This window comes from Harpia harpyja, chromosome 1, assembly GCF_026419915.1.
Source record: "Harpia harpyja isolate bHarHar1 chromosome 1, bHarHar1 primary haplotype, whole genome shotgun sequence".
NCBI lineage: Eukaryota > Metazoa > Chordata > Aves > Accipitriformes > Accipitridae > Harpia > Harpia harpyja.
The window spans coordinates 53,722,344-53,749,460 of record NC_068940.1 but is presented as its reverse complement, the minus strand read 5'-3'; the positions used below and the strand labels follow the sequence as shown (position 1 = coordinate 53,749,460).

Genomic DNA, 27,117 nt, shown 5'->3' with positions numbered 1-27,117 from the left:
AGTAAAATTATATCTATGAACATTAAAGAGGTCACTCTGAAGAACAACATAAGAGACACACTCACAGGATGCGGGTTCTTAATACAGTGTCTTAACTATGTAACCATCAGAAGATGGCAAGTGCCTCATAAGAGGGATTAATTTCAAGCAAACATTGTTAAAGCACACCAGCACAAGTCTCTCTCTCTAGGGCAAAAAGCAAGAGGCAACTGTACAGCCTTCAGGGGTGGGTGAAATCTTGACACACACAACCAACACCAACAAGACATGCTTAGTCTGCAACAGGCTCTAGAAACCGGACATGCCTCCCTCCCCAGACTTAACTAACAAAGGAAAGATTACTTTTTCACATTTCAGTTTATTAAAAATGGATACCATAAACAAGACCTGTACAAAAAAATATCCAAAATTGCCCAGAATTTGATAACGGTTACGTGGTGAGAAGTTATCGTCTCGGGCCCCCTCTTCCTCTTCCACGGCCTCGGCCTCTGCCACGGCCTCTGCCACGGCCTCTTCCAGCAACTTGGCAGATGAAACAAAAAGGATAAATCAAATGAGACCCAGGAATACTTTCATTTTCATTAAAACATTCTGTATCAAGCATAAACAACACACTGCTTCCCTGTGACAAGACATCAAGTCAGATATTAAGGCTGTTAATGCGCAGTAAGTTTCAGACAACATTTTCATCTTTTGTATTAGGTTTTTCAGTATGCAACTTCCACAGGCTACCATCTGTCTTTTGCTTCACTGCAGAAAATGAGGGGAAGTAACAGTTGGCTGCTCCCAAATGCTAGGATAAGTCTGACAGACAACTATGATTCCTCCTCTTTTTTTTTTTTTTTTTATAAAATCTAGTTTTTCAGACATCAGAAAAAGCAAATGCAAGACAAGAGTATTTTGTTACTGTTCATTACAGTGGAGAAGAGATGGGGTTTTTTGCCACAGCTTGCACTGTGTTTTATAAAGTACTCTGCTGAAGGGAAATGCGAGTTTTAACACACTGTGAGATTCCCAAGCTCAGCCTTTCTCAGGCACCATGTGAAAGGGCAGCATTTTGAAAGGATCCCACCACCAAACGGCTCCTACTGTTTTCAATGACGCCTCTGCCAATTTTGGATGTGATTCCTAGGGCAAAGTCTTGGCCGTGTGCTCCTACTTTTAAATGCTGCTATTTAACAGTAAAGGGCAGAGAGAATCACAGAATAATTGAGGCTGCAAGCAACTGCTGGAGGTCATATGATCCATACGGTGATAACATGTCAGTTCACCCCTTTTTCCTAAAGAAACACAACCTGTCCCATCAGGTTGCAAGGCCACCCTACGAACTTTTGAAATTACTGGTTAATTTCAAACAAGTCTGTCAATGTAGGGCTCAAAAAGATACTTAAAATTCTGGGGAAGCGGGTGGCTGGGTAAGAGACACACACCAGCATCCCCACTCACGCAGCAGGCTGTAACAATTACTCTGTTCCAGCTGATGGTGCCTAGGTTAGAAATGCAGTAAAGACAGGAAGAGCAGAGGCACAGAAGTTTGTGAGAAGCAAGGCACCATTTCTTTTGCTGGTAATAGACCGACTCTGTAAAATACACCCAAGCATCAACACCTGACTAAAAGATTACAGCATCTACTCGCATCAGTAGACAGTCGTGTTCACTAAGTGCCAGCACACTTGGGCCCAAGGCACACGTGCCCCCTACATCTCTCGGCACCAGCATCCTGCGTTCCACAGACAATTTCACTTGCCAAGGACAGACCACGTGTTAGATGCTGTTGAAGCCCAAAGGGTGTTTACAGATTAAGGCAAAGCACAGCACAAGAGTGCTTCAGTACGCGGAAGATGCAAGCAGTATTAAACCGAGGTAAACAGCGCTATCACAGCTCCTCTTCTGTCTTCAAAGTTAAATAGTGATGTTGTTGTTCACATCACACCATGAGGTTCAGAAAAAAAGTAGTCCAACCACACTCATTTCTCCATGTGGTCAGATTATTTTTAAGGGACATGAGAGGAGCAAAACACTTTCCAGGAGCTTTATCCTTATTCTCTGTAAAGACAGCAGCCGCACCTGCACTTCGTGATGCACACACCTGAGGGTTCCTTATACCATTTCAGTAAAGGTAAGCACACCAATTCATAACATATGCATGGATCAAAGACCACAGATCCAAATACTTACTTAAATGCTAATTACAGGAGAAATGGTATGACATTATTTTAGAGCACAATTAGCTTTCACTTACTATTCTAAAAATACACAGATGGCAAAATATATACTGCCTGAAGACAAGCTACAGATTTTCTGGGGTTTACTGGATATTAATCTGTAATAGTGTGGATGAAAACTGAAATTGCTCTCTATACCATTAGGCTTCTAGGGAAAGGGTTTTTGTACAACAGCCTTTTGAAAAAAAAGTTCCAGGAAGAGCACCCAGTGGAACACTACTGGGAGCCAAAGCTACAGAGCTGCTCATCGGAACACAGCCCAGACTTCCTCAGCTCCTCAAATCTCTCAAATTCAGTTCTCCGACGGATTATTTGTATCCACTACCAAGCGATATTTCACTTAAGCATTCAGCACTGTTCAAGAGGCTGTTCTGTACTTTCTTATTAGGCTATGTGAAGTCCCCCATACAAACCGGGGAAACAAAGCAGACATTTGGAGAAGAGGAAACGTAAATCTCTTTGGTGTCAACTCTGAGCCTGTGATAGGTTAAAATTTATTCAAGCTTCAAAACATTTACATTTTTAAAAACAGATGTGTGAAAAGCCACACACATAATTTCACATGAAAGCAAGCTCTGCAGATGCCAAGAAGGTGGGGCAAGGCAGACTTAGCCAGTTCAGTATCAAACCCTCAAAGATGAGAGAACTAGCTGCCAAATACAGGTATTAAGACACTCAAACCAGATGCCTTCAGATTCACAGTACTAAAGTGCATACAAAGGCAGAACAAACACAAACCAGGAAAGCAGCAACTGACCTGCTTCTCTCTTCTTGGATTTGACTTTTGGTTCAACATCCACTAGCAAAGTATCCAGAGGCAAACTGTCCGGCAGAATGAAGTATCGGATGTTATTCCCTCGAATACTCAGCGTCTCCAGCTGCACAGGTTCTCTGTTCTTCAGTGTCATTTTCACAGCTTTAAGATGCGTGTTCATACTGACATCCACTCCTGAAACAACACAAGTCTCATTTCAGGGATGAAAGCCTGTAAGACCATCCCTTGTTGGCTATTTTTAAGTGTGCACATGTCTTGTTCATTAACACTGGCTTCTGCCACTCATTAATTCAGCCTCTAACTGAAGGAAACAACATGGCTTTTTCTCTCTTAAATTACGCTCGCTATAATTTATCAATTGCTGCCTTTAACACCTCATCGGTAGAGATCTTTATCTAGGTCCTGGCAACAACAATTTTGTAAACAGTTAATTCCTTTGAACAACAAATAAACTGCCACTTATTACAGAAGCCTAATACTAGTCTTTTTACTCCTTTAAAAAGAAGCAAAACCTACCTTTGAGAAGGAAAAAGAACTTGATTATTTCCTCTTTCTGTAAGCCTTAGAAAAATCCAACTGCCAAAGCAGCATTTATTTTCTGATAAAGTATGTCTAATACTAGTGTGATATCTTCCATGAAAGTACATGAAATACACCACTGTAGGGAACAATCATTGTGGTTACAAATTCTGTGAACAGCCAGTATGCAAGGGCTGTACGGAATCAGTACCGTGCCCAGTATGCTGTGCTATGTGTGTAATCCGAAACTGGAAAAAAGTCTCAGTTGGATGCATGTATCACAGAAAGACAAACCGTAAGCTATCTTACCAAGGTAAATGACCCAGAGGGGCAGGCCAGAACCAGAACAACCATTGTGCTGTGCTTATTCCATGTATCTCCCTGTCCTCTCCCTTTACCCCTAGATTTTACACAGCTGTGTACCTGCGTTCCACCTGAACTGCCCCCTCAGTTTGTGTAAGGTGTGCATTGCATGAAACCTGCCCCTCCAGCAAGCCTGCTCTGGCCGGCCGACGCACCAAGGGGAAGAGGAGATTGTACAGTTCACGCACCAGCGCAAAGGGAAGATTGTCATTTTAGAAATATGGATTGCGTTCAAAGTTTTTACAGATTTTTAGCAGAAACGGAGAGAGACTTTGCCCAACAATTAACCCTGCGAGAGCACCGAGGTCAGGAGACAAGCAGTTTGTTTTCTTCCTACCTAGCTGGGTTCAACAGAGCATGCTGCAATCAGGTACCAGGGTGGTGCAGTCAGATATAATCAAAGCTGATGGATCTGGCTGCAAAATAATGCCCGTTTTGAGCTTTGCCAAATCTCAGCAGATTGCTACTGGCCAAAAAAGCACCTAAGCAATCCTCTGGAATACAACTCTGCCAAGTTTGAATTTTATTTTTTTAACAGCGTCTGGGCAGAAAAACTTCTAAAAGCAGCCTGTGGTGAGTGAAGGAAAGGAGATCAAGCACGTTCATTACTTAACTGTGAGGGTTTGCTTCCTTAAATACAATGTGCCCTACCTACATACCTGATTGTCTCTAAAGTAATGCTAACATGAATGTTCTCAGAACAACATCCCTCACTGATACTAGTAAAGCAAACAAAACAGCCTGCATGTTTTTCAGTACATATGAGGACCATATAACGAACCATAAAGGCTATTGCTACAACTTTCAGTTCAGTGATACAACCAAGCACCCACCAGACAGTAAGCACCCACAAACTTGTATGACAGACCTTTGGCAACAGCCGGGGACCAGATTCTCAACACCAGGATTCCTTTCGGCCCTGTGTTCCCCATCAAGCTATGTCTTTTCAAACCCGTTTCAGGAATCAATGCAAATATATGCAAAGATTCATTTCCATATGAGTTCACCGTCATCAGAGCAAAACCATGCTCAACAGAAATAACTCATTTTTTAAATTAAAATTGCCTACACACAAAATTTAACCAATTTAAGACTGTACCAGCACTTAACATCTGCCATTTATCTGTGCTACCATTAAAAAAAGAAGCCCCTCTTCTGGCGATTCAGCCGTAAGGTCTTTATTGCTTATTGCACAAATGAAAGTCAGATGTACTTCAACACCCTACAAAAAGTTAGCTGTATATCCACTACCAGTTTGACACAGTAGTAAAGCTACCTCACCACCATTATCATGCTGCTAAAATTCTAAGAGGACACCACGCTTACACCAGCTTTGCCAATGGTTCGGAAGGGTTTACTTCCTTCACCCCCAAGCCTGTTTGTAAGCAAAGCCTGCAGTCAGGCTCAGCAGCTCCCAGGACTACACTGAATTTACTGCCTCCCAGCAGCACCCTATAAACAGAAAGCCTACTACAAAATATATCAACAGTGCACAGGCGAACTCGCCCACTGCTATGTCAAAGATTATCCGTGACCGACTGAAATTTCCAAGTATTCCCGTGGTTGCCTACGGAAAGCTGGCTGGTCACCGCTCTGCACTCTGTCCCCAAGCAGCTTCTGCCAACTACCAGCCTCTTCTGTAACGAACACACCTCCCGCTTGCCTGTAAAGACGTGAATTAAAAAGGAACATCTCCCCATCCTACAGAGAAGCTCCCCGCAAGAGGGAGTACGGAACAAAAAAAGCTCAGTCCGAACCACGGCTGCCCGCTGTGAGCAGCAAGGTAACAACAGGCAGTACTCTGCCGGCCGTACCTGTGATGGTTCCGTGCACCTGCGTCCCGTTCTTCAGCTCGATGGTCACGGTCTCGTGGCTCAGCTTCATGAGAAACCTGGGAATTAACAACAAAGACCGCTCACTCCCACGCAGAGCCGTACGCGTTGCACAGCCTCTTCCAGAAAGCCCCAGGCACCACGCACTCCCGGCTCCCGAGCCTTCCCCGCGCCCGCGGGGTCTGCTAAAGGCGTTCAGCGGAGCGCGACACGAAGGGGGCCGGGCACCGAACCCGACGGACCTCCGCGTCCCGCCGACGCCGGCAGACGCGGCTGACACCGCCGAACCCCGCGCCCCACCTCCCGGCGAACCCCTCGTTGCTGTACGAAAGAAGAGACGTTTTAAGACTCGTTAACGCCTCGGGAGGGCCCTTCTAGCCGAGCAAAGGGCGGGATGCCGAGCAACCGGCGCCGGCCTCCCTGCTGCCGCCGCCGCCCCCCCAAGGGCCGCGGGGCGCGCGGGCTCCCTCCCCGCCGCCGGCAATCCGCCTCCATCCGCTCACCTGACGAGCTTCATGGCGGCGCTGGGGCCGGGCGGCCTTCGGCAGGGAGCGGCGGCCGGCCCGCGGGGAGAGGAGAGCCCCTCGGCGGGAAGGGCCGGCGGCGCGGGCGGTGCGGAGGCCTCCCCGAAGCAGGCCGCGCCGGCTCTGGCGCCAGGAAGCGGCCGCCGCCGACCGCCGTCAGTGGGCGGAAGGGGCGGGGCCAGCGGCCGCGCGTGCGCGGGCCGAGGCCACCCTGAGGGAGAGGGAAGGCGGCAACCATTTCTTTACAAAGAAGTGAGGGTTAGTGCTAACAAAAGCCGTCTCCGACGAAGAGCGGCAGAAATCCGGCCGGAGCCGTTCTCGGGCGGAGAGCCGGCCGTGGCAAGGAGGGCGGGGTGCCAGGCCAGCAGTGGTTCTGCACAGAACAGCAGGGTCTTCTCAGGCAACGAGCGTCCTCCCGGGGAGAAATGGGGACTAAGGAACTGGGAACGGTCTGCTCCGAAGCGCAAAACGCACCCCAGACAGTGTATCTAGAAAAGTTGAACGTTTTATTGTCATTTATGAGTACACCAGTTGTGATTTTAGAAATACAGACTCTTTGCAAAGCACTGAAATACAGGTGCTGTCCACCTTCTAAAACCTACATGATTCTAGGTCTTAAAAGCAATTCAAGTTTGGTCTTTGCTGCAACAAGTTCATCACCCAAGAAGCAAAGATTCAGTTCTAGACTGCAAGACAACTGAACCAAGCTTCAAACGCCACCTGCCAGCAAGCCATCCAAACCACAATTGTCAAAGATCAGGTCTACGATGGTCTTGTACTTTGTGCCCATAACGGAGTTCACCTTAAAAAACTTTTTAAGTTTTAGAGGATTTTCCAGTTAACTGTCAACTGGTATTTCCATTACAGCATCTAGAAGCAAACAGATACTTTGCAAGTACTAGTGCTTATGAACAGGTTATGTTTACACGAAACCCAGAGAGGCCTCCAGAAACATTCAAGGTTAAAATGGACAGTTAACAGTTGCAAAAATCTGTACATATTTTCAGTCATAACACAAGGAAACATTGGAGTATCAGTGTGTTGTGTTCTAGCTTCAATAGTGACAACTGTGCTAGTCCTAGTATTTATTCTACATGTTTCTCCCTTCCCCCCATTTAAATTTTATACTCACAATCTGAATATACAGCTGTACTTACAGGAAATATTAAACAATGCACAGCGCCTTAAGCAAGTTCCATGTCTGGTTTTGAACAAACCATATAAAATAAGTGACAAAATAGTTTAAAATTGGTCCTTGATTAGGATTACTTATTTTTATACAGCTTGGAAGCACTAAGTTTAAAGACACACATTTATTATTAACCAGCACAAATTATTCTGTAGCTTTTTTTTTTCCTCTTTTTTTTTTTTTTTTTAAAAGAGTGTGTTACAGTATCATGCATGAAAAGCAAGCTGCTGCTCCCAAGTGGAAACATGGAGTTTAGACTAAACAACTTCTCCTCAGGTTGTTATTCCTTCTTTCATAAATTATTTCAACATAACCAAGAATAGAAGCAGCTGACCAGCAAAACAATATGAAGTTCACCTTTTACATTGTGACCCATTCTAAAGTAATAGAGTACTTTGGACCTTTAGCATAAGGAAGGTTCAATAAACACTGCAAAGGATTTTTACATTCTTTGATTTCATTTACATCTTTAGAAAGAAAACTCTGCATTTTAACTTGCTAACTAATGAATCATCATCTGTTGACGGTGGTATTGAAACAGTGCAAGACATTTGCAACTTCAGGAACATCCAATTACACTGTCCTTTCACCCAAACTATGATTAGTAGAATATTGCATCAGTCCTAGATAAACAAGACAGGACAAAAAGCTCATTTTAGAAGAGCATTAGGATTCAGAAATCTTTTATATTTAGTGAAAAGAATCCACACACAAATACGCACGGACTCCTTCACATGGACTTTCTCACAACAAATGTAATCCAGCTCGAAGTCTTAGAACTAAACTTTTCATTGGTATGAAGCCATTTGTTCAATGCTTCAACACCTGGGGTTTTTGACACATGAACAGCATCAGAGCTCTCTCCTGTCAAGCCAGAGACCAAAAATTGAGCTGAAACAGCCCAGGTGGACTATGAGCTTAAGCAGTCCACATATGCCCTAAAACACACCAGACACCAAAAAGCTGGCTTTCATCTTTGCATTATCCCAGTAAGAGTGGAGCCCCCTCCACTAATGCAATATTCCAAGGACCACTGCAACTAAGACTGTCGAGTCAGTTCTCAGTTGAAAGCTACCACCACCAAAGGACATGATTTTCTCCTCCCCCCCACCCCCCCTTGCTAAGGAAGAATGTTAAAAAGACCACTATTTGGTGTGGAAAGCAGGTCAGTAGAGACTCCAGGTGTGGCTTGAGGAATCCTCAGTACCAAGCCGCTTTCCACACACACAAATTCAGTCCATCTTCTCTTTCTGGACCAGCTTGGGTGCATCTACAAAATCCTTGCCATTGTAAAGGATGATGGCAAAAGTTCCAAAGCTTGCACTTCCCCAGAAAAGCACATAGGCCAGTGTCTCTGTCCATGTATCACCTGTCAAGGTTCAGATACACATTTTAATTCGTTATCTCCAATTACGAGAGACAGGTTTTTCTAGTACAAAAGCAAAATATTTCAAGCCCTCCCTCAGAGATCTGCTGTTACATGAAGTTAGAAGTCTTCCATGAGTACTGGGGTCTTCTCTTTTTCTGTTTTCTTACCTAGGAAGACTATGTTGGCCACACAGTTCTTAGAAGACTTTGAACAGACAGCTACAGAAGTCAGAGTCAAGAACTCTATTGGCACTAATGTTAGAAAATTCAAGGCAAAAGCAGGTGGCCAAAAACTTCACAACTCCCACCACAGATTTTGGTTAGGGGGACATCCAACAGAACAGGCTTATGCCTAGATCTGACTTTTCTGAACTTTCTGCCCCAAATTAGGTAGGTATTCATTCAGCCTATAATAAAGCTACATGTCTACTCAGGTGCAACTAAATTTGGGGGCAATTAACTGGCCCTTAAGTGACTTCTACAAAAGGTTTAACATTGTTTTCTGTAGTACCTCAGGTTTTTCCACATTAACGATATAGTGCTGACCCTCAATCTCCAGAGCCATGCTCAAATACCTTTTAGTATGACTGAGAAGCAATTTTATACTGAATAGTTTCTGGTAACCATATACAGAAAGTCCACACCCAAGCAAGCTCATTTTGTGAAATTAAACTCAATATCAACTTACCAGCCATTAGCAAACAAATAATGCACATGGAGAAAGCAACCACCATAATAATAGGCAACTGGGGAAAGAGAAAAAGAATAATCACTTGATACAGCAGCACATATATTCCTTAATTTCCTTTAAGATGGGCTATACTGCAAAGCTATTTACTTGCTTTGCAATGAAGTTGCTTAAATAAAATTTTGGATAGCTCCAAAATTTGGAAAAGTGTGTTCAATAACTAGGTTAAGAATTAAAATACACCTTCTATCTATTGAGAGGTTGGTGTTTTGTTTTTTTAAAAAAAAAAAAAAAAACTACACCAGCCACTAGTTAAACCTGTAGTGTCCCCAAATCCCATTTCACAAAATAGAAGGGGGAGGGAAAAAAAAAAAAAAGTTTTTTTTGTGTTACAGTCTATGCTTCTGCATGAAGTGTGAGAAGAGATCTTCACAAGCTTCTTCTGCAGAAGGAAACAGTCATGATGGTGACTAGTAGAATTTCTCCCTCTCCACTTGATGAAGCAGATTTAAAAGAAAAAGCAAGCAGCAGTTTTTTCAATACCTCAAGGACACTCCATTTTCTGTCAAGGGAACAGTCTGGGTTTAGTCCTATAAGCAGGTATCATAGAAACATAACCAGATTATAGGGACACTTCATTACTAAATAGACATGTTCTACTTAGTCATATGAAGCAAGTGACTAAAAGGTGGTATGTGCTTCTCCAATCATGAATGAAGTCTCCATACTCACAGCTAAGAACTTCCAATCTTTCTTGACATGTAGAGGACTAGCAGGTTCCACTTCATCCACTGAATAATTTCCAAGAAAAAGATCAATCGCATCCTGGAAGAGAAAGGGAGACCAAGAGTTAAAATGCACAGCCATGTTTATCAAACATTTCCCCACAGTTAAAAGCTTAGCTTACTTGTCTAAATCCATCAGAAAAGTTATTTTTGTAGTAACGTATTAATGAGTTCCAGCCATCCATTATTAAGCCCCACTGAGTCCTCTTCCCAGTTCTGCAACAGGAAGTTTTGAGAAATATTTAAAATAAATTTATAAATTCAGGAAGACAATTTCAGATTTACAGTTCTTTCATTGTTCAAATGTGTACTATGTTTAATGAACACCTGCATGTAAATACATTTATCTACTGCTGCCTCTACATTATTACCACACATACTCGTAACAAAGCTTGAAAGTAAAATTACACTTCTCTCCACCCCACAATATAAATGTGCCTTGAGGAGGTAGATTTTCTTGGTTTTATTTCCAAATAGCCTTTTCTCCTTTCATATGAACACAGTGAAGAATGGTGTTCTGTAGATTTTAGTCTGACATTTTACCAGTTGAACCACTGCAAAACTCATTAATGGCCTAAGCCCCAAATTAATAACCTTCTCAGATGTGAAGGCTTAAAGAAAATCCCAAACATCCCCCAAAACCCAGAAGGCCTTTACAAGAAAGGCTGACTTGCCTTGTGTAATCTGTCTTTAAGGCACCAGTTCCAGCATATTGTTTGGCACAAGCATTAGCATTATCAGCCCATGCTGTGAATAGGAAAACAATAAGAAAGATTAAGGAAGTTATGTATGCTGTTTGGAAAAAAGTGATTGTTTGAACTCTATAAACAGCCTACCATTTTTGTAGATTTTCTCAAAGTCTGCTTGCTCTTCAATTCTCTGTCCGACATGCAGAACACCTAGCCTCTAAAACAAAAAGCATACTGAGGCTCACTAGTAGTTCACTAGAAAAATTAGGAGTTGCTTTCAGAAAAAGCTATATTTATTAAACTAGAGTCTGGCCAACACATTTCAAGTTAGTACAGCAACTCAAGTATGCAAGCTCTTATTCTAGTGTTAAAGTTACATTTCCATTGCAAACAGAAAGCCTCTCTCCTCTTCCAGCTTGTTAAACAACAATAAATATTTACCTGAAGCTGGGCTTGAAGAGATCGGCGTGCTAACAAGCTCTGAATCACATTAGTCCGATCAAGGCAGTCCATGCAGTTACTGCGGAATATTCCTTCCTGCTGAGTCACTATTTTACCATCGGAATCAACTAGAAAATAACTAACACATACAATCCACCTAAGTATTTATAGGTAACAGTCCATATAAACCACATGTTTTCAGAAGTAAATATTCTAACAACCAAAAGACAGTTGTCTTGAGCATACAAAGACTTCTTAGCCATGTCTTTGAACTTTGATGCCTCCCTGAATTCTTCCCCTCCCATGCTGAAAAATAGCATCAATATATGAACATTTAGTAATCTCAGGGCAGTATTTACTCTTATCATTTAGAAAGCAGCAATATCGAGTTACATGCCACTGGGAAGAGCAGCTTCTGGTGCAAAATCAGTGACTTATATTTTATGTTCTTTAGTTATTAGAGGGTCTTAGCTCCACAGATATCAAGATCATTAGTAGAGTGTAACAGCAGAAGTAACCAGATTTGTGTATCACCTGGTCACCTGGTTCAATCCAGTCACCACTGCATAAAAAGTCATATAAGCTGTCAGGCACAAATCTTCGAGGAAGGTAGTCAGGTCTTTAAGGCCACTACTGAAAATCTGCTACTGTCACTTGCTCATCTCTTCCATTACACGAACATCTGGGGGAACCAGATGTTCCCTCTTGAAATGGCATATGCTGTTACCTCAATCTTTTTAATCAACTAAACCAAGTGTTTCTAGCAATTGATAACAAACAGCTCATTTTAAATACTGAATTGCACACAAGTATTCTGATAACTGAGCTGGTAAAACAAATATGCTGATCAAGTTATCAGCTGGATGTGTGAATGGGACAGAACTACACTTGTCCTTCTGCCACAGCATGAAACTTCCAGTTGCCTAAAGATTTACAGATCATATTCTGTAGATTCGGTTACTCCGTTATGTAATTATGAACTCTGAATGTGAACAAGCGTATTATCCACTGGTACTGTACAGCATTTTAAGATTATAGTCTTAAGAGTCATGCAGTACTAAAATCAAGAGCCTTAGAAGCATATGCATTTACTTTGATCAACCTTGTGTTAACAAGACCCATTTTTGTCATTCTTGGAGAATTAGTTTTGTTAAACCATGTTTTACATTGTTGTTTGATTAAAGGAGACAATAACACCTGTGAAATCTTCATTTTCCCCTTTCTCCCCCCCAAGCTTTGCCTAGAACATATATTAGGATAATCAGTGTAGTTGAAGAGTAGACATTTCTGGTTAATAAGATAGTTTAAGTGCTGTATCTCCTATAATTGCTCTAAAAAAATTAAAAACAAACAAAACAACTCCCCCCAACCCAGCACCCTCCCCAAACCCAACAAGCCAGCTCTTCTTTCTGACAGGTCTTTCACAACTGGATTTAACCTGCAGAAAAATAGAGTTGTTTACCTCCATAGAATTGTTTACCTCCCTCAGGGTTACAGAACTATTTTCTAAGAATAACAGAACTCAGACTTTTCCATTCCTATTTAAGCAATAGTCACCCTAGATGAAACAAAACAAGGCAAGGTAGAGCCAACCTAATCTTGAGGAATAGCTTTCATTTTTTTATCTTGTTTTAGAGACACGTAGCCTTTTTTTGGTCTGTCTTCATTTCAAAGAAAGCTGGTTCTTTTGTAAGCCTCCAATGGCAGGCGACAGTAAACAAGTCACGGGATACGGTATTTGTTCTAAGAATAAAGGATCCTTGCTGTATAGTAAACCTACATGCTTATTTCTCCTTCTTTGAAGTGCTCAAAGCCAAGTTATTCTTCAGCTCTTCATGTGTTTTTTAGGCTTTTTTTTTTTTTTTTGGTGGTGGGCACACAACATTCACTATCATCTCATTAATTTATACTACTCCCATAGCCTTCATTCTAGGCAAGATATTTCATTCATGAGACTCCTGATCTAGTCCACAGCTCACCTCATTTGTTTTTTGGGTTGGTTTTTTGGTTTTTTTTTTTTTTTTTTTAAAGATAGAATATACCACTACCAGTTTTGTAATGTTCTAGCTGATCTACTTTGTGCTTTAGGCACAAGACTTTAGGAACAGGAAGGAAGCAATCAGAAAAGCAGAACAAAGTAAACAGTTTCCCTAACAATCTACATGTCTACAAGTAGCAAAGACCAAGAAGTGCGTAAAACCACACACTTGTGGGACTAAACAAAAATTTAAGTTGATTTGGACATTTAGTCTACCTTTTTATGACTAAACAAAACAAGAATTTGTTTCTTTGTGGGTTATTTATGTTAGCAAGGTTACTTATGTTAGTCACTCCCAGTGCCAAGGTTTGGTGCCACAAGCAATGTGTATTAGAGAAAACACTTTTAAAAAGACAGCAGGTGCCTGTGGAAGGAGCACTAAGTATTTGATGCTATGTAGCAGAACAGTTTGCTGTCAACACCACATGAAATTACTACTGGGTGAAAAAAATATCCCCTAAGGAGACTTCTCTCTTTAAGTGTGCATACAACCGAAGCTATTTATTTCTTTGTCTAACGTTTTACCCAAGGTACAACAGCAGCTCGAGTCACAACACAGGGTTGCTACGATTCTCAGAACCATTTTATTGGGACATGAAAAGGGCTCTACATCTTATCCACCACCAGGTCTCTAAGCTTGTGCATAGTATCAGCAAGAGATCAGAGATACGGAAACACCAATGCATAGGAATGCATCTTCTTTATAGAAGGTTACAGGTCTGTTTTACTGTGCCTAACTCAAGACAATAGAAGCTATGAGAAAATGATCTCATTTTAACAGTGCAAAGTAGAACTGCAGAGCCTTACCTAAACTCATCTTGCTGTTCTGCTAGTTGATCCATCAAAATCTGAAGTCGATCCCACCTCATCCGACTGCACTCTTTATGGAAGTCAAATGCTACATATCTGTTAAGAGAGAGAAGCATCTTTTTAGATTACATACGTACCACAGTAAAGGTCTCAGAAAACCCCACAGAGAAGGGCGATCTATAAAACAGGTAGTGACAGAGGATTTGTTTTTCTTTAGAGATGGCTTCCAGCAAATATCTGTTGATTTTGTCAGTGCTCTGTAATCTTCCCAAGGCTGCACCCTTAGCGTGTATGGTGACAGCATTTACATTTCTTTACAAGATGCCACCAGTCTGGGGAAGCACACATTCAGTTCCAAGTTACTCATTCTACGTTCTGGCTAGTATTTTTCCTCCAGAAAGTATAGAAGGGATATGCATCTGGTTTCATCTTTTTTTTTTTCCCCACCAGGATTCTTCTGCCCTCCTCTCTTCCAAGCAACTGCATTGGGAACTTCAGTTCACTTTGAAATAGACACAGGTGTTGAAATGCAACATTCTTTGCTGGCATGCAGCATAATTCCCTTGATAGCTCTCTAGAAACCTGAGTCAGGTTCTGTTTAAACAGCTAACCTACTCTGTCATAAGAAAATTACACAGCTACTGACTTGGAACAAGATTTTAACAGCCAATTCATTTCTGGCAAGAAGTGCTCTAGATGAGTGGCGTTTGATTCAATGTGTTTATATATAAATGTTTGTTGGGAATTACAGGGCATTACATTCCTCCCCTCAAGTATTCATAATCCAAATGTTATTATTTGCCAAGTTTTCAAGACTACTTGCATGAAGAAAGATGGTATATATATTCTGAAGACTCAAGTCTCAGTCTGGCAGGTAAACACCATCAAAACTGATTAACAAAGAAAAAGGATTTTGGCAGCATTAAGAAGATGGGGCTGACAAATACCACTTTTTAACAAACAGAACAAGCATCACTGAAACACACCCTGACAGAATTTTACATCTTGGTTTCCATCAAATGGTTTTATAGCAAAGATGCATGGAATTCCACAAGCTTTGTACAGCTAAGGTATCGATACCAGCCTAGGTGTGAGAGTGAGGAAAGAGCTCACCTTAGAAGTGGTCTTTTTTAATAAAACCAAAAGAAAAATCCACACCTACACACCAATAACACAAACACACCCCTGAGGGTAGTAAAAAAAGCACACAGAAGTGAGAGAGACATCTATAACTACCCTAGTGAAGGCAGCAGCAGGGCATCATACAAGCAGAAAACAGCTTGGAAAAAATTCAAAGTATGTCAGGATTCATAAGGGTATTTTGATTATACTCTGCAATTCCATAGTTATGCTTAGACAGAAGTGAATCCTTATTAAAACAGGATGCCTTTTTGCTTAGAGGTAGGATTTTGTCCTTTGACATACATGAGTGACAAGAATACTATACAGCAATTTCAAGGAAAAGGTAGAGGTAAGTATCTGCAGGAGTTGGATGCTAGCCCTCCCTCTAGAAGTTAGTGAAAACAAGCACAGGCAGGTTGTAAAATTGTATACTGTGCTCAAGATTCCCACAAAGAGATGGGATTTCTCTTACGATTAAAGTGCATTCTCCGCTCTCTTGGCCCATTGTTACGCTGAGGTCCAGACATTTAAATTACGTGTTCCCCTTACTGTTTCCTCCTTTACCTCAACACTGCTTTGCTCACACTCAGCACTCCCTTAATTAGTAATGTAACCAAGCCCTTTGGCCAGAAGCCAGTTCTACAGAGCATTTCTTTTTCCTAAAATGCAGATCTCCACAGTTCTCATAGCATACTATTACTCCAATACTGACATTACCATTGCCTCTGAGCTCCCTTTATTCTATCTGTCTCTTCTCTGTCTCACACACTTCACGGTCTCATTTCTGCTTAAAATATGAGCTCTGAGGTAGGGGCATTGGTCATATGCACGTTACTTCATAAAAATAAAACTCAAACAAATCAGACAGTTGGTAAAGGCTGCCAAAGAACTGATGAATCTGTGGGTCTGAGGCAATGCTCAACTTTCAACACAGGATGTATCATTTCACTTCACATGTACCTGACCATTCCATTTGCCATGCTGTTTACCATTTTTGCAAATGTTTGCTCAAGAGGCTTCTCTGAACCTTTTTGGTTAACCTGGGAGACAGAATAAAAAAATTTAAAAAAAAAAAAAGAGACAGTATTACTCAAAAGCCTGCTTAAAAGAACAGCAGCTTTTTCAGGAAGAAAAAAGTGAAAGCATACCAAATTGACAATCATTTGCTTTCCATAGCTAATTATTTGCGAGTCAAAATGTCTTTGGAAGCCATCCATCTAGAATAGAAAGGAAATGTGTTGACAGATGTACACTACTATCGAGATCTGTGATTTACAAGAAATCTCTATAATCATCATTTTGATGATACTGCACAGATAGTTTTATAACTAAGAAAAGTATTTGATGTTCTCTGTTGTGCTAATACATTTCTACTTTCAACCCCCCAGTCCATTCAGCTCTCCTTATTAAACAGGCCACAGATAACAAGTATGGTACAGCTACTAAAACTGCTGCAAACAAGAATCAAAGAGAAAGTACCCCCATTGATGTCTGGATTTTTTTCAGGCTCTGAACTCATCCTAAGGAGTACGAGGCTTCTTGCTACTACTTTTTAAAAACAAAGCTCAATCCAGTATTGCTGATTTTTATTCTTCTGATTACAGTTTGTTACCCTATCACACAAACATGAGCCCAGAAATATATTAAAACCCCAAGACACAACAAACACTCACATACATGATTTACTGACTTGCTGATCTGTGGCTTTGGTTTATACTTGAGGTTTGGTCTTTGAGACCAGAAAAAAGGAATTGATCCACGGGTCTACAAAAGAATGGAAATAGTTTTAAACAACAAAACTTACAAACTCATTTGCCACTTAAAAATAAAACAGACTGGTTTGGTTTGTTTATTTGTGTGCATGCACATCTTATATACAATCTATGTTTAGAAACACAGAGCTATCTATCTATACATCTTAAGCCAGTGAGCAGTTCCTTACACTGACTTTACCTGAACAAACGATGCCTTGCTCCCCTTGTAATGCACAATTTGTTCCGTTTCAACAAAGTTCGCAGCATGTCCTTCTGAATCAATGCCTATGTAGGAAAAAGACCGCATTAACCAGCTCAGACCGGCTGCAGAACAGTGACAGTATATCAGCAAAAGGCTTCCTACCCATGCCTTCTAAGCACTCACAGAAAGCGTAAAAATACCACCGAGCCACCTCAAGATGGTAAATTAAACACACCTTTGGCAAAAAAGTTTAACATGATCCGTACGAAATTTAGCTTGAAGAAACACAGTTGTGCTTAACACATTTTGATATTTCTAGCCCTAGAAATTGAGGGGTTTAATACAAAATAAAACATGAGTGCTTTGACACCAAAATATTCACAATTCAATAGCAATGGTACTGCAGAAACAGACCAATTGCTTCAAAAGCATGTATGTTGGGAATGAGAACAGAGAAGGTAATTCAAATCCATTTCCTTGTTCACTTTTTAACTTGAAACAATTAGAGAACACCACTATTCAGGGCTCCCCCGCCAGCACCAGCGAAGCTCTTAGTTGCATTTACTGCTAGGCCAAAAGGGCTATTACACACTTGCATTTAACACCAATAAAAACAGTAAAGTGTTAAAAAACCACTATAAAAAACTTTTGCAGTTATCTCTAGGAGGAATAAAGAAGAGTCAGTTTTAACAAATACCAGAACATGCTTCCATTCATCATACAGGTTCCTAGTATTTTCTTTGATTTTCTTTAGTTTGTCTCACGAGGTCCTTCCTCTATTACAAGCATTTTTTGTGCAAGTCATTATACAGCAATTATTCTTAAAGGTAAGTCACATGTATAGATGGAATTCACATTATTTTTAAAATAAATCAATTTGCTATTTTACCTCTTACATAATAGCGTACACCAGCCCTGAAACAGCTTCTTCTGGAAACAAGCAGCCAGTCAAAACACTTGCCATTTATAGAACAAGAATGCATAGTAATAACTAATGACTAACATTAAGGAAAAAAAAACCAAAATTTCATTAGGATATTTTTATATATCAAGAGGTAGGAAACATCAAGGAACCAAGTACCCATATTCAAAGAAATCTGTAAACATCTCACACCAGTAGCAGTTGAACGTTAAACTTGAGTGAGTAACTTAATATTAGGATCAGTATGCACATCACAAAAAGACAGCCTATAGGTGATATCATTGATGATCACATATTAAAACTGCTATGATTTTGAAAAAACAGGATTTAAAAAGATTAATCTGATCTTATGGTCCTATGGTCACTAAAAGGACTGACCTCTGAAGTTCTATTCAGTGCTACATCAATCTCATCCATAATTTTATTAAGCTATCTTAACAGTTTCTTGCCCCTATTGCTTTTAACAGAAAATACCACTTCAAAACTCTTTTCTAGGCTTTTAGAAGAATGACTAAGTTGGGCTGTTATACCTTGCACCTCTAAGTGCAACATACATCACAGTTACAGATGCCAGAACTAGCAGTAATGTAGACTGGCTTTCAAATCCATGTGAAGAAAAAGAATGAACATGTACCAAGTCTCCAGTGCGAGCTTTTTACACAAGCATGATTGCCTGCTCAGGCTGAATACCCAAAGTGGCAGATACACCATAATCTGGGACTAATCAACAAACACGGGCCATTGACAACTAGTTTCAGTTTTAGAGTATTGTTCTGTGCTGTTTATAATTGCCTTTATTTGGGACTACAGTAAACTATCAAGTCTAGTAGAGACCAGCATTCATCGTGAATAATTTCTCCAGGTAGATTCACAGGCTTTCTTCCTTTGTCCCTAAAAATAGAAACCTACAACTTTAAAGCAAGCAAAAGATCAAAATGGTCAATTTTTGCAAGCTGCACTATTAGCATACTGCAGTCTTCTATTCTTTGAGGAATCTAGATACTTTGTCTTAAGGTTGGTAAAGTAAACAAGACATTTTATTTTTTAAAATAGCACATTTTACAGTGAAATCTAGATTCTGCATTTATGACTCAAATAGGACATAAAGCAGCTGTGTCATATGTGAGCACCTACGCTATGTTAAAGAGCACACTGACTGCATATATGGAACTTCTTGAGTTATGTGGGCATTTGTGCTAATACTGTTTGTAAAGAATTAAAAAAAATATAATACAAATTGGCCCTATCTAGTCCAGAATGTTCTCACAATTCATAACTTAGACTGAAACTATTCCTCTGCTTTCCTGGAAAATTACTGCCAGGTCCTACACCCTTTAATTCAACACTTGTACAGCCAACAGTTTCCTGCAAGAAAGGTTACCTCTAAACTTAGCTGTTTAGCAATAGTCAGCCCATTTTCTGTCTGCAATCTCTGTCCTAACTTGAATGGCAGCTTGCTACTGGCTACTTCCACTCACACAAAAAAAGGAAAACACAACGATTGTTCTTTAGAAGGGGCTTTTTGGAACAGCAAGGGAAATATTAAATCTACTTTAGGCTTTAGGTGGTCAGTCTTGATTACCCAAGTCAGTCCATTATTTCTCATCACTGCAAGACCAGTCCAGATAGCTGAACAAAATCTATTTAGGTTTATATGGGGGGAAAAAAAGAGTCTTTTATTTTATTGAAGTAACTGTTAGCAGCCCTGGAACAGTCTGCTTAGGGCTCTTCCTAGTATTTTCATCACTAAAAACCTAGTTTCTTCGAATTCCTGGGTTCTCTAAGGTGTTTGGTTAGTATTAGAATTATAGTAAAACATACATTATTTATGCTAATTATTTATATAGTGAAAATAGGACAGAGGAATGTGTTAATTGCAGTCTGCTAGTTGCAATCTACCCAGACTCTTCCACCCAGGACCTGCAGGATAAGGACTGGGTTGTTTTGACAGTTCCCTTTTGCCATCTTTCCTTGCCTCTCCACCTACTCCCACAACATTTTCCATTAAATGAAGTCACACGGAAGAAGGGCTGTAGATCTGCCAGCTGCTAACAGTCCTATCAGAACAACCGATGCAGTCTGGAAGCTGTTCCCTGCACACATCTGAGGGGCCTTCGCAATAGAGGAACTAAGGAGAACGCAGCATGTGTTGCTCTGTCCAGTCTTGCCAGTCCTTCTCATGCTGCCAGTCCAGGAGCACCTGGGACTTCTTGTTGATCACACACTGCATGAGGAACACTGCCTCCTGAAAGCATTAGGCTTATTCACAGCATACACCCCTTCTCAAAAATAAACTCGTAACTGCTTTGCTGAAGAGACTGTTACCCAAAGCATTGGTGCAGGAAAAACAGCTGGCTAGGAGAAACATTCCACGAGCCTTCAGTAGAACTCCTTATCCTTTTATTCACCAACAGGAACATCCATAAGCACTCCTTCAAGTCAAAACTGTTCACCATTATTTTATATTCAAAGTAAGTGCTACATGACGGTATCCTTACAGCAAGATAAAAAGTACTAAGGCTGATGTAAGAGCATTTGCCATATTCATCTTAACCTTCAATCCCATTGAAAGAGTTATGCAATTCGTGCCTGTAAAATTAAATACATTAACCCTTAAGAGCAGAATATTCAAGTGAGTTATCATACGAGTGGGCTGTCAAAAAAATATGTAATGCTCATATCTGAAAGAACTACACCTTAATTCTGACATTGCGTTCTATGTTACAGTTGCCAACACAGCCAATAGAGCAGCTTCCTCAGCAGCCATTTTGCTATTAGACTACCATATTCAGCACTGAGCTTTATTTACAACGTAGAAGGATACATCCATGCATCACTGGCGTAGCAAACCTATGGATCTGAAACAGACACACACCACACGTTAAAAATATTAAGCACCAGCAGCCAAAAGAGGTATGTGGGTGACTATGCTTTGTCTAGGAGTTTTTTTTGATAGTTTTATATACTTTTTATCCTTTACTTTTTGTTTAGGGTGCAGTAATTCTGAGAAAAAAAGTTCAAGGAAAACAGCAACATATGTAACCCTTATTAGCAGCAGTGAAAAAGTGAAAGTCTATCTAATCCTAATTAAGTGATCTTGACAAAAAACAAGCTGCTTTGACGTCCTATACACAGCATTTACTCTTCTACAAACGTGCCAGATATAAAGCAGTACACACTGAAAACCTTTTGATATGGTATTTGCTGTACCTCCACAGTAGGATGTAAGCAGAGATGGTAGTTAACAACACAGGGCTTCAGTAAGGGATACTTCTATGTGATTAATACTCAAAATGCTTGTTCCAGGGTTTTTCCCCACCCTGCCACTCCTGAATACCTTTGGTCTTTCAAGAAAATATAAAATTAAGATTTTCCAATACTGGAAGTCAGAAATAACATATCTCATTACCTAAAACTGTTACTATAGCAAGTCACCTGTAGTCAATACTAGGTCACACTTCCCCTCACACAACGGTTATCTCCCTTTTCAGCTTCTCTCTTTTGCCTCCTACATCTGTTTTCACTAACCAGTGACACTGGGATTTTTGTTGCTCCCACCACAGCTTCCCTCTCATCTCCCAAGCTTTGATTGCATAGCACTATGCAAACTATATACCCAGTCATATGCCTCCAGAATATGCACAACAGCCCTTTGCTAAGCCGTTATCTTCACATTCCAGAAGCACTGCACAATCCAGCCTTTTGGAACAGTGCTGTCTAACGTAAAAGCACATCTCCACGGGTTACCGAGACAGAAATAGAAGCAGCATGTCATTCACTTCGATAAATGAGAAGTACTGGTAGAGAGAAAAGGTTGTGGTAGCACAGACAATTCAAGAAGTTTAACACACATCTGAAGTCTCTAGTAGGAAGGAGCTTAGATCAGTCTGGCCATTGAGGTACTGCAGTTGTGGCTTATGGTCATACACTTGTATTTGCTGGACTAAGTAAATTCAAAGGTTACACTGTGCTAGTCTTCATTTGAAATAAACTGAAAGGGTCTAACCATTAGTCTTACTCTTAAATATCAGCTTTATGACCTACTTACTAGGCAAATGGAATTTAAACTGCACTTGTGGAGAAAGTTGCTAGCCAGTCTTAGGAAAAAAGTGATGAGCCAAACCTTGCCTATACCTAAAGATACATAAGTAGCTAAACTTCAAAAAGCTTCAGAAGCATACGCTGTGCAGTGTAACTTCCCCTTTGGTTTATACAAGCATGATCACAGCACAGTATCTTCAAATGCAGGCACTTCCAAAAGTCAGCTTTACTACATGTACTATTGAGGACATTGACATAAAATTGGAAGTTTGAAAGCAGAATACTGTCACTGTGCTAAACTAGAAGATGAACAGCCACATTATACTAGATTTTGGCAGTCTGAAACAAGAGACAGAATTACAGGGAACTGTTGTATACTTATAGTAAAAGCACATTCGTCCTCTATTAATATAATCATTACGAAGTGTTTACCTCTGGTTGAGCAGCAAATTCTCTAAGAAGATGTCCATTCCATACAAATCGTGGATCTGCCTGCAGCAAGAAAAAAAAGCCAACATGCTTTTAGAGACTGTCAGTTCTGTTGAATTAAATATAAAGGCAGTATTATTGTATCCACGCATTACACAAGTGTAGGTGAACAGGTATACACAGAGATTGAATGCCCTTCTCTCATCAGTATCCTTCATATCCTCAACTAGAAATCTAAATAAAATAAAAATAGTTAAAAGAAGAACAGTTCCCTCCAATCTTTAAGGGCATTCCCTGATACTTCAGGCATGCTAAACAATTAACAACTGAGCTGCAGTATTGGAAGAACATTCCAGTCTTTGCCCTAAGTAAACAGGGCTTGAAGAAGTTACCCAAAATTTTAAGAACAGTAGCAAGGTAACACTCCTAAAATGGGCAGAAGGTAAAAATGCAAGGAGTCCTGTATGCAATAATCAACAATTCTGAGAACTGAAAGTTAAACAATACTTGTAGTTTAAAAGACGGAAGTATTTATATTCTGCTGTGTAAGTGATCCTCTTCAACTTCACTTATTTGCTATTCTTAATTCACCTCAAAAGTACCTCGAGCAGGTCGCTGAGCATGTTCCAGAAAGCTACCAGATTAGTCACAAAAGTGGTGTTTGCTGTAGAATGTAGTACAAGCTCTGGGAAGTGCCATATATCTCAACTTCAAGATGAGGCAGGCAGACAATATATCATTGAGGATGAGGGTTAATTCAAGCTCAGCATTGGAACAGTCCTTTGTCTAACAGAAAACAATAAATACAACTATCTGCAGGAACTGTTCAAAGCCTACTTGCAGTGTCTTGAACTAGTGAAAGAACACGGTATGATGCCTTGGTGCCCCTATACTGCATCTGTTTCCTTCTACCAGTACTGTTTAAAAAAAAAAAACCAAACCAAACACCCACAAATATCAAACCAAAACACCCCCACACCAACCACAGGCCAGGCTTCTCTCACAGAGGGGAACTGGAGATGCCCAGAACCGCCACCACCCTTTTGTTAAGGCATTATACTTTAGCCGCGAGTGTGAAATCACATTAAAATTGTTTTAACCATCTAACATCTGAATTTACTTGAAAGTGACACCTTTTTACTGTACTTTGCCTTTCAAACAGCCTTCTGAAGTGCCACAATTTTAAGGAAACCAATCCTTTCATGCCAGCAGCTGCTCTCCCTGGCATGAGTACTGCCAGAGCAGCATTTGATAATGCTAAGTAGTCCCAAACTATAAAATGATTTTTAAATTGATTTTTTTTTTTAATTAAATCTTTGAAAAAGTGTACTGCTTCCCCAGCTTAGATAGTTTCAGTAACTAAGAGACAACATCTCGTGACTCCACTGCCACCTCTTCAGCAGCAGAAGAAAAAGTGCTATTGACTTCCAAGGTTTCAGTATTTCAGTGTCTAGGCAGTTTAGACCTTGTTTACACTGCAGGATAGTAAGTTACCAGACTAAGGATTCTGGAACTCTGGAGGCACAAGAGAATTTCAAGCTCAAATTGCATTTGGCTGTGTGACTCTGTTGTCTTTAAGACAAAAGCAGCGTATTAAATTCATGCTTCAAACATAAGGAACAGGCATAGTTTAGACAGAATACAATATCCCAAGGCCAACAGCCATAAAACCCACAGTTCTGTTTGACGTTATCCTGGAAGAGAATACGAAGTTAAGTGCCATTTATTCCACTTCAGGTTTTTTTTTTTTCCTTCCCCTGATTCTAGGTCAGAGGAATGACTTGCTTTCTCACAATTTTTCTACTTAGTTCCTTCTTGTTGCAATTAGAAGTGTTCAATATTAAAATCAGAGGTGAACTTTCATTTATTTTGAATTTTTTTAATCCATTTAAAGCAGAGTGCAGAAAGTACTTTTACCTGCCTGATCTAGAAGTCTGACATCACATCAGAACAGACTTCTGGAACTTCATGTTGCTCACAAGCTAAGAGACTTAAGGAAGGGTGGACTAGTACGCTCAGTTGCAACCCCTAACAGTTTCCATAAAATGCTGCAGTGCTGAACAAACTTGTGTACTGAAGCATTACAGACCAGCAATTTCCACCCTTATTCTGAGCACCCTATGAAGCAACTCAAACTGTAACTTGATTCAGTCAGTGTACCTTGCACACTTGCTTGGTTGCTTCTTTTTCCTTTCAGTGTCGGCTTCTTATTCCAGAGAGCTGCCCCAGTACAACTCAATTAACAAGATCACAGCGATAGTCTAATTACACAGCTATTTTTTGCCAGTTCAATTATAAGGATTTGCATCTAAGCAACATGTAATCTGTTTCACTAGTTTAAATTAATGATTAAAATAGTAAAGCCATTTTTAGTTTAACAGAGGACCATAAACACCTTAACAGTATCTGCTACCATTTAGCATACTAATTCACTGTAAAAAAAGAAAAAGTTTAAGCTCAAGAGTAACGGGACCACGGACTTCAGCAACAGCATCCTAAACTTTATGTAAAGTTTCCTTTAGTTTGTAATAGCTTTTTTTTTGACATCATTTAAACATCAGCTGCATAAACTAAACTTAAGCCACACAACTGATTGACAATGTCTGAGACAGATACTAAGCAAAATTAAATCCTCACCCTCTCTAGGAGGCTCATTTCCTGGAACTCTGGGCTCGTGTTGGCTAACCGTTGCAGAGTGTGCGTTAGGTCGTACGTTGTTGAGAAGTAAAATCCATCCACGCTCAAGACATGATTAAGCATTGATAAAAATACTTTATTGTCCTGCAACTGTGGAGAAAAAAAGGACAGAAGAGCTCTCTTTTATTACCATCCAAATATCTTATTCTTATAAGCTACCACTACTTTGTGAAGTGATGAGATGAACTTTGCTAGTGCTCTAGCAACACATGACATCATCCAGAGATTACCATACGAGGAAACCATAAGATTGCAATTTTGATACCAGTTCACTGGTAACTTACAGCTAGCACACTGCAACCAAATTCTGCAAGAACAGTGGAGAGCAGAGAACAGTATTCCTGTGAGGTAAATAGCTACTGATATTAAACTAATATTAGCGACTTCCAAGCAAAAAGGAAGCCATTAGTTTCCCTGAAAACCATTCAGTCAAAAAAACCAAGACAAGATGGCAATGCAAAAGAAAGGATATAACTTGCTATTAGGATTACCCAATAACTAATCTGTTTTCTGGTTCAAGTTTTAGTTAACCTCACTCCTTTCCTGAAAGAGCATCAGACTCCCTTTCAGCTCCATTGGTTAGACACCCTTATCTACTACTCTTTATCAATCCGCAACGCATCCATTGTAAACAATTTTCATACTTTCCGTCCCTCTCAAAAAAAAAATTAGTTCTTCCCTGCTGGGTAATTATGTAATTGAACAATTGCATAAATTAAGCAAGACAGATAATTAGAAGACAACAAGGCAGCTTATTGTAGGGGCTATCAGAAGAGTAAAGCTATGAGAAAGACTTAACAGGAAGAGTGTTGGGAAGAGTATGCCATCTTTAAAGGAGCAAAAATGCACAATATGCAGATCAAACTCTGGGGGTGATATTCCAAGTTGCACAGTGTGAGTTTCTTATCTTGAATGACATAACTTAACATAAATCTATATCCAAATATTACATCAAGTATAGTAGCCTGAACAAATCAAAGAAAAAAGTATAGTTCAAAGAGCTGCTTAAAAAAATTTTAATAGTTTCATCAAATAAGGTCCTGTGGTAATGGACATTAACATAAGGTAACATTCCCCCACACTCCCCTAATCAATCCACCTACCTGAATATCAGTTAAGTGCAGCATGGTCTTTTTGTAGGAGAGGATGTCGAAGTCTGTTGCTTTCCAGATTGCATGACTGAAAATCTCACCTACTTTTTTCTTTTTTGTTATTACAATAAGATATGTGCCTGTAAATCAGAAAAAGCAAACAAAAAAAACCCCCAGACGTGCATATTAAGAAAAGCAGCCTATCACCATACCAGAAAACTGAAACCAATAGGAAAGAGTGAGTTTTCTTCAAGTTACACCTGGGACTTTATGTTCTTAACAGTAAGGGGCTGGAACAGAAGCAAAATGCACTTGCTAAGCTACCCATTTCTCTGTGCTCACAGATCTTGAGATACCCATTAAGTTTAAGGAATTAAAAAAAAATGGACAAGATAGTGTCAGCTACTCTTACTTCAGACCAGAGACAGCCTGAAAGTCTTTAGGCTTGCAAATGCAGAAAGAGGCCAATGGTCTTGAATGTGGTTTGGAAAGCACAGACCAAGTCTGAAATACATGAAAGGAAGCATGCTTCAGAATCCAAAAAGCCTATATTCATCTTATGCTGAAAAAAAATGCTCATCCTAACAGGTTCAAAACGGAGCAAAGAGAAGGG

At 40.2% G+C, this 27,117-nt stretch overlaps 2 protein-coding genes across 2 annotated transcripts in view; both read right to left on the bottom strand.

Moving 5' to 3' along the window:
• Nucleotides 1-338: 338 nt before the first annotated feature.
• On the bottom strand, nucleotides 339-6,399 carry SNRPD1 (small nuclear ribonucleoprotein D1 polypeptide). The gene is made up of 4 exons (XM_052794750.1): nucleotides 6,218-6,399; nucleotides 5,697-5,773; nucleotides 2,983-3,174; nucleotides 339-522 (listed from the first exon to the last, which is right to left on the bottom strand). The coding sequence occupies exons 1-4, from the start codon at nucleotides 6,229-6,231 to the stop codon at nucleotides 446-448; spliced, it is 360 nt and encodes a 119-aa protein (XP_052650710.1). The 5' UTR covers nucleotides 6,232-6,399; the 3' UTR covers nucleotides 339-445.
• A 326-nt stretch (nucleotides 6,400-6,725) lies between these two features.
• The window catches only part of SACM1L (SAC1 like phosphatidylinositide phosphatase), a 31,942-nt gene continuing 11,550 nt past the window's right edge, over nucleotides 6,726-27,117 (bottom strand). Inside the window, exons 4-20 of the mRNA XM_052794676.1 lie at nucleotides 26,517-26,644; nucleotides 25,354-25,503; nucleotides 22,720-22,779; nucleotides 21,071-21,104; nucleotides 18,214-18,315; nucleotides 17,322-17,407; nucleotides 17,046-17,132; nucleotides 16,517-16,585; nucleotides 16,329-16,408; nucleotides 14,244-14,342; nucleotides 11,399-11,537; nucleotides 11,105-11,174; nucleotides 10,943-11,015; nucleotides 10,391-10,484; nucleotides 10,216-10,308; nucleotides 9,484-9,541; nucleotides 6,726-8,796 (exon numbers count right to left, since the gene is read on the bottom strand). Of these exons, the coding sequence (XP_052650636.1) occupies nucleotides 8,660-8,796; nucleotides 9,484-9,541; nucleotides 10,216-10,308; nucleotides 10,391-10,484; nucleotides 10,943-11,015; nucleotides 11,105-11,174; nucleotides 11,399-11,537; nucleotides 14,244-14,342; nucleotides 16,329-16,408; nucleotides 16,517-16,585; nucleotides 17,046-17,132; nucleotides 17,322-17,407; nucleotides 18,214-18,315; nucleotides 21,071-21,104; nucleotides 22,720-22,779; nucleotides 25,354-25,503; nucleotides 26,517-26,644 (1,559 nt within the window). The 3' untranslated portion in view covers nucleotides 6,726-8,659. The remainder of the gene's footprint in view (nucleotides 8,797-9,483; nucleotides 9,542-10,215; nucleotides 10,309-10,390; nucleotides 10,485-10,942; nucleotides 11,016-11,104; nucleotides 11,175-11,398; nucleotides 11,538-14,243; nucleotides 14,343-16,328; nucleotides 16,409-16,516; nucleotides 16,586-17,045; nucleotides 17,133-17,321; nucleotides 17,408-18,213; nucleotides 18,316-21,070; nucleotides 21,105-22,719; nucleotides 22,780-25,353; nucleotides 25,504-26,516; nucleotides 26,645-27,117) is intronic.